The sequence below is a fragment of the Monopterus albus genome, unplaced genomic scaffold (assembly GCF_001952655.1).
Source record: "Monopterus albus unplaced genomic scaffold, M_albus_1.0 scaffold143.1, whole genome shotgun sequence".
Lineage (NCBI taxonomy): Eukaryota > Metazoa > Chordata > Actinopteri > Synbranchiformes > Synbranchidae > Monopterus > Monopterus albus.
The window spans coordinates 1,766,685-1,774,454 of record NW_018128023.1 but is presented as its reverse complement, the minus strand read 5'-3'; the positions used below and the strand labels follow the sequence as shown (position 1 = coordinate 1,774,454).

At 40.1% G+C, this 7,770-nt stretch overlaps 1 protein-coding gene and 1 long non-coding RNA gene across 2 annotated transcripts in view; one reads left to right on the top strand and one right to left on the bottom strand.

The window, feature by feature from the left end:
* LOC109968160 (uncharacterized) overlaps positions 1 to 7,770 on the top strand; it is an 18,266-nt gene that overhangs the window by 5,817 nt on the left and 4,679 nt on the right. The gene's annotated exons all lie outside the window — the stretch shown is intronic.
* The window catches only part of col8a2 (collagen, type VIII, alpha 2), a 49,895-nt gene continuing 46,569 nt past the window's right edge, over positions 4,445 to 7,770 (bottom strand). The window contains exon 4 of the mRNA XM_020614222.1: positions 4,445 to 7,770. This exon is cut by the window's right edge and continues 42 nt beyond it. Coding sequence (XP_020469878.1) covers positions 7,077 to 7,770 — 694 coding nt within the window. The 3' untranslated portion in view covers positions 4,445 to 7,076.

Here is a 7,770-nt window from a genome sequence, read left to right as displayed (position 1 = left end):
TTTATTGACCAATAGATGTCCTACTCGAGCACTGTGTCATTGAAGCCTCCAGTAATGAACCATTTTTGTGAATACTGTGTCAAAGCTTCAACAAAGCCTCAATCAGCCATCACTAACTCTGTGTATTTCAGTTTCTTCCTCTCATAAGCTGTATCTACATTGTCCTCCCAGGGAACTGTAAGCTTGACAAAATACACAGTCTGCTGTGCTTCTGACCACAACTCAAGGTCCGGTCTGAGGTTAGTGCTGACTAGCTCCTCAGGAACTATGAGCTGATTTCCTAAACCTACTTTCATTTGCCAATCTCTTTCTGCCTTTAGCTGGCCTGCATCTTGCCTGTTTAAAATGACCAGCTTCCTGCCTTTTTCACCCTCATGAACAAACTAAATCCACTCTTGTCTTCTTCTCCTCCATTGAGTTTAGCTCAAAGCACCTACTTTCAATAGTTGCTGCTAAACATTTTTGGCACTTGATTATGGCTCTAGGTGTATCTTCCTTGAGCCTGGCTTGTTTTACATGATGAGAGGCACATGTTGGGTCCTCACATATCCATCTATTCAGATTCTGGGGAGAAGGAAGCACATTATAAGCTGTGCATAGAATAAATCTAATCCTGCCTGCCTCCATTTCCCATATTTCTCTCCAACTAAGTTTCTTCCTTTCTACCTTTTCCCATCTCATCCACTGGCCCTGCTGAGCCTTGGAGACTGCCTTTGCATATCTACCTGCCTCTTAATCTCTTCAATAACCACCATTTTTTTGTCTCCTGCTGCTTTGCTCCAAGAAAGTTCTGATGTGCTTAAACCAAAACGACCATGCCCATGCTCTTCTTTCCCATCTCATCCACTGGCCCTGCTGAGCCTTGGAGACTGCCTTTGCATATCTACCTGCCTCTTAATCTCTTCAATAACCACCATTTTTTTGTCTCCTGCTGCTTTGCTCCAAGAAAGTTCTGATGTGCTTAAACCAAAACGACCATGCCCATGCTCTTCCTGCCCTACAATATCTCTATGTTTAAGAGCTGCCTGAGCCTGCAACATTGCCTCCTTCAGGTTCCACTTTCTCCCTGCTGAGACTGTTGGTGCTGCACTCTGCACTGCTACATTCCTGGATTCTGACATTCTGACAGTGTTATCTCCAGTTTAGCTTTAGCATTTTTAAACTCTTTTGTTAAATTGGTTATACGGAGGTCCAAAATCCCCTTTCTGTACATGGCCCCCAGCCACTCCCTAATGTACATGCTAAACATTTTCTCTAGCTTCTCTACTTTAGAAATTGGTACATCACACGCTGTCAGTGGCCATAACACTCGTGGCAAAAGGCCAAAATGCAGGCACCACTCTTTGAGTTTGCCTGGGAGACCTGAAATACTACTTTCACTTAATCCCATCAACTGCCTGCTTTCTCACTATGAGCTACATCATACCACCTAGCTAAACCTTCGACTGGCTCCTCTAACACTGTTGGAATCAGCCCATCATTTGCACAAAACCTTTTATTCGACAGCATACCAGTCACTATTGAAATGCTCCTTGATTTCTCTGGCTTTACCTTCATTCTAAGAACACCACATACAAATCTCCCTTTCCCTTTTTGCTGACTGAATGTGATGCCAGATCATGCTTGTGTGCTCCAATCCTCCAGAAAAAACTGGTATTCTAGCTTTCTGCAATGAGGTGTCAATGATCTTATTCCTGTCTAGGTAACTTAGCAACCTTTGGGCCACTACACTGAAGAAAATCTTGTGCTCTACATTCAGAAGGCAAATAGGCCTAAACTGCCCTGCTTCAACTGAATCTTTCTCCTTGGCGATACAAATCCCTCCTGCTCTTCCCCATGACTTAGGAATGAGCTGCTTCTTCCATGCTACTCTAATAAGCCTCCACAAAAACCTCAATACATCTGGAGTGTATTTATACAGCTCATAGGGCACACCATTAGGCCCAGGAGCTGATCCTGCTCTTGCTTGCCTAACTACCATTTCTCTCAGTGTTGGTGCTTTGGTGTTCATGGGCTGTTCTATTTCCCCACTGGAGGGCATATCTACTGGCAGACCTAGCTTCCTGTCCCTATCTTTATATGCATGCATTTTTTTCTAAGAAAGCCTCTAGTTCTCAGTCATTTTCAAGGTGCCACTTTATTTCTTATTGAACAGTGCCTTGGTGAACCTATAGGGATCTTTATAAAAACCAGCCCTTGCACATTCCTTTATTCATCTAGATTTTCTAAGCCTTTCTGCTCTCCTTAGATTTGCCAACCTAGATTTCAGGCATTTTTGGAACATATTAATACTCTCTTTCTCACTTTCTGTTGCTTTTCTCCACTGCTTTCTAAGATGTCTTTGTTCTTGAACAAGCTTATCAATCTGCTACTGCCACCTTGACTTTATTATCTCTACTGCTGCTTTATTTCTACTCTCGCAAACTCCAAACCTTTGTGCTCTGTATTCATAAATTACTTCTAACATTCTCTCTAGTGTCTTCTCAACTGTCCCTTTCAATGCTTTGAAAGCATCTACCAGATCTGAATTAACTGTTGCCCATATACCCCTCTTGCTAGCCCAAGGTAAATTTACTTTGGGTTTTTGCCCTTCGCCCTTCTCTTTCTTTGGCTGCCTACTCTCACCACTCTCCTGACTCTGCTGTTTGGTTCAAATTTGTCAGAAGCCTGAAATACTGGTTTCACAATAATTGTATATCTCACTGTAGTGTTTATTACTTTACCTTCATCAGATGGCTAAACCAAATGTACTGTGCAAACATCATTATGTAGAACAAAAAAAATTACTTATGGCAACTACTCATGCAGCGATGCCTATCTGTTATGGTGATTTTACATATTTGTTGTAATATCCACATGCAGATAACAGACAGAAAAGGAGCCTGACACCAACATAGAAGATTTTTTTTATTGATATAATATCAATAGAATCAAGTACTGTAGATTTTATATAAGCAGACAAACATTTTCAATCAGAAAGAGTGCATTTTATACCCAATTTCTATTGCACAGAGTGCAAGCAATAGCCTTATATGACAAAAACTCTATATCTTGATACATTGTACACTACACAAATAGAAAAGAAAAGTCCACAAATAATCCTTCACAAACAATGCTAGAATGCCAACTACATGTTGTAAATGATCTTAACCCATCAATACTGTTAAATATCATTTATACGTTCTAGGCTTCGGTGGTTGATTTTGGCATCAGTATTAAATTAGAAATGTATAAATACATCTTCATTACTTTCATGTGCAAATGGGAATGGCTGTTTGTATTTACTGAAACTAAAACAAACAAATATCCCTTTAGAACCGAAGCAATGCTTTTTAATTTTTTTTGTTTTGTTTTATTATGTTTTTTTATATAAAGAAAAACGCCAAAACACTGCAAAGCAATTAGTGTTTGAGACGATACATGGATCTTACTGACACTTGTTAAACGATTTGCACACAAGGCAAACTCCGCAAGCGACACTGTCTATGAAAACATAAGGACAGAGAGTAACAGCCACATGTAACTCACATCACCATTTCATTAAAAAAAAAAAAAAAAAAAAAAATGAATGCAACAATTTTATATATGTGCTGGCTGTATTTATATTTATATTTAAGTGCACCTTGACTGTTTGACTGACTTTAGCGCTGGTCTAAAAAATATGAGCCTGTTGTGTTTTGTTTGTGTTCAGTTTTGCAACATTTAACTTGTACAAGCTTAATTAAAACTGTATTGAACCTTTTAGTCCACATGAACAGCTTCAACACTGGTCTTTTTACTACTACTTCTCTCGTTCATATGACACACAAGCATTCTCTCAAAGTTCTTATTGAAAGGAACTTAGGGTTAAAAAAACCAATGGTAAAATACAAATAAAAAATAATTCCTTTCCTTTTATGGCTCCAAATTATTTGTAGTTACAGTAGTTAACTACACAAAAAAGTAATTTAATTACTTTAGTCACTACACACTTATGAAGGCAGATTAAACTACCAGCAGGTTACTGCAAAATGTTGTTAAACTACTAGTTTAATTACATGTAGTTTACTCCCCAACACTGAGAGTTACACAGCAGGTGTACAGTACATGTCTCCTGAGAGCCAGAGGGCCGTGGCGCTGGATTTTGACTTCTCGAACAATGATCCAGACCTCACTGACTTTCTCTTGGGTCTTTCTCTGTGCCTGTTCCTTCTACATATCCTACATAATATCAAATACAGAAATCTCCTTAGGTGTGATTTTCTTACATGTAATATGGTAAATGGTTTTACACTTGTATAGCGCTTTTCCAGGCATTACAGCACACAGCAAGTGATTTCACACTACTTGGCCATTTGCCCATTCACACTCACAAACACTCACACAGGTGTTATCACCGGGGGCAACTGGGGGGGGGGTCAGTGTCTTGCCCAAGGACACTTCAACACATGGACTGCCGGCACTGAGATTCGAACTGCCAACCTTGTGGTTGGGAGACGACTGCTCTACCCACGGTCGCCACCGTTCATGTGTTCAAATCGAGAAGGCACAAAAAAAAGGCAGGATACAGTACATAATGAGCCTTGGGCTGTCTTGCAGACTCGCATAACAATGATAGCTAGAACTTATAGGGGTGTTCATTTTATCAGACAGACAGGGCAAGAGCAAGTGCATTGTTTGCATTACGTAGTAAAATACTGATTAGGCCTTATCCTAGTACTGCTTTTCTAGAGCAACTTGAAAAATGACTGTTAATGTATAGTGACAAAATGGTTTGTATAAACTATTGGAAATCAGTATACATTCATTCTGATTGTAATGCTCAATTTTTGGCACAGTCTTCCTGTACATTGACATTCTTCCATCAGGGTGTAAGGTAGTATTAATTCAGTGTAATGATAGTGTTTGGGCGGCATAAGTTAGGCTGGAATCCTGTCTTAGCTGAGGCATGTAAAGGCACAGAGATGGTGATATAGGCGCTATGAGCAAATTTGCCCAAACTACAACTATCAAATAACCTCGTACACTTCCTATAATGTCTTTAAGTTCACGACTTGGTACAACACAGAATTACTGCATACCATTTTGCCACTCATTGGACCAATATGCAAAATAGCCCTTTCAGTGTTAACCAGAGATGTTATCTCCTTATTTCATTATGTTAATATAAGGTTATTCTATCTCTCATAATCTATTCATTACAGCCATCATTTGTTTCCTTCCTTTTAAAAAAGTAGAATGTGTGGAATTTAAAGGAAGCTGAAACTTTTTTGTGTGTGTGCCATTTCTCGTGGAGCACCGACAAGACTGTTAGCACTTCCTAAAGTTTTGTAAGTTCATTCAAGTTTATTATCATCTCCACTGACGTGTTCATGACCTGAATGCCAGAGGGGCAATACACATGTGTACACACACACACACACACACACACATACACACATACACACACTGACACAGTGACAGACAAAAAGGTACACCTACTAGAATATACAAGTGCATGCTTACGCACAGCATGTATTTTTAATGCCTCATCCAACAGAAATGAATACAGCTCCTCACCTCTGGCCTACCACCACTCCTAGAAATTCATGAAAAAAATCAAATCCATTCTCATTTACTACTCTATATTTTATTTGTCTTTGAAATATCCTGTCCTTCTGGGCACTGATGTTAAGTTTGGCTAAATAATAATTCAGCTATTTTTGGCACAGTAGTTTGGGAAATAATAGAAAGTCTTTTCATTCAGAATTGCCCTCAATTACCAGTGTCGCACAGAAACTGGGTTAATTGTATTTCTCAAAAGCCTTCATTTTTGTAAGGAGAAATGAGTTTACACCATCTTCACATTTTGCAAGATATGGTCATTATGGGACTTTCATAGTGCGGTAGTACGGATCACTCAGTTATTAATGTGATACTGATTTATTAGTAGGTTATATACCATTAGAAAGCAGTGGTGTCATAGTCAGCGCATGTGAAGGGCATGCCTGTGACATGGTAATGAGATCTGCAGTGCAAATGGGAAAAATCAGATCAATACAAGGAAACTGGGCATCGATCTGGGTATAGTGTCCTTACTGTCCATTTGCACTTGCTCTCAGTATCTGTTCAATGACATGTAAACACTGACTGTATGCATACTTATTGCCTTCAATTAATGTTGTCCTGAAAGTTAAAAAAGGCAATGTCCTTGTATAGTGTGGGAGATATGCTTTAAAGGGGGCAATTTAAATGTAATATTTCTATTACTGTAAGGTCATATTTGTTCTTGGAATGTATTTCTTAGGTTGCATTTCAGAGTAGTTCAATAAATTATAAGAAAGACAAAGAATCATCACATTAAATTGTTAAATTCAGAAGGAACCAGACAAAGAAATCACTCAACAGATGTTCATGCCAGCAAACAGTTAAAATATATATCTTGCTCTAAAAGCAAAGATTTAATCCCATTAACCATTTTAATGTGGCAATTGTTTCAAGGACCAAAAGGGTCAAACAAATAAAGAGTGAAAATGAACTGTATTACGGGACTAAATGCCTTGTTATTCTATTGTTTGTCTATATGTCAATATTGCCATTCAGGGTTTAAATAAAAGCACAGAGGGGATGTGACTGCAGCCAGAGGAACCAATCCACTCATCCTAGGTCTGGGGATGTTGTCCTTATGATGTCAGAGCATGTGGGCAGGATGTGCAGTCACATGGGACGGTCTGTTACTAGCACATTACAAAGTAAGGCACTTAATAGTCTGAATAAAAAAAACAACAACAATGATGACAGGGACCAAATAACAATACATTTATGACAATATAATAATTAAAATATAAGCTAAAAAAACCAACACAAACAAACTACAACCCAAAACACATATTTGAAGGGCATTGAAAACAAAGAACAGCATGAGATTCCTTACCCTGCCTTTTCAAAATTTCCATATTTACTTCACAAAGTTTTGTTGAGGATGAGACAGATAAAGTTGATGGCAATAATACTGACATGTTTATGGGGTTTGTATTTCTGTTATGTTCGCAGGTATTTTAGATTTAGGGCTGCTCTGAGGTGCAAGTATAGGAACACGTTTGAAGGAAAGGGCAGGGTTATCTGGGGCAGATCAGGAATCCTGAGAAGGAAGAGTGGATGTACTCGGTAGAATAGAGGCCATTTGCCTGATCTGAAGGCATCTGGACCCATACCTGGTCACCCTCCTTCAGCTCTAGAACAGCACTACCTGATGCCTGGTCCATGTAGCCTTTCTTGTATTCATCGTATGTATAAGTTGCTGGTACATTGTTCATGTACAGTGCCACCCACAGGCTAGTTCCCTTAACATGCATATGGTATGCGAAGTAATAGATACCAGATAAAGGAGCAGTGAACATGCCAGTAGAGGAGCTGTAGGAATTTTGCCCATTGTACAGGGTCCTGTCAAATTTGATTGGCATGCCTGAGGGAGGGAAAGGTGTGGTGAGGATGGCTGTGAAGGCAGGTGCTACAGAGGCAGAGAGAGGAACTTGTGTGAACACAGGCCCCTTCTGGCCTCCTGGTATTTCACCCCCTTCCAACTCTGAACCTGCTGGCCCTGCAACAACTGTCTGGCCATTTCCTGGAGGACCAGGGGGCCCAGGAAGCCCAGGAGGGCCTGGATTACCATTAAGCCCAGAAGGGCCAGGTTTCCCTGGGGGACCCTGGGGACCTATAGGTCCCTTCTCTCCCAGCCTACCCAGGCCTGGAGCACCTGGAAGTCCAGGTTCACCCTTTGAGCCAGGAACACCCTGTGGCCCCATGGGGCCC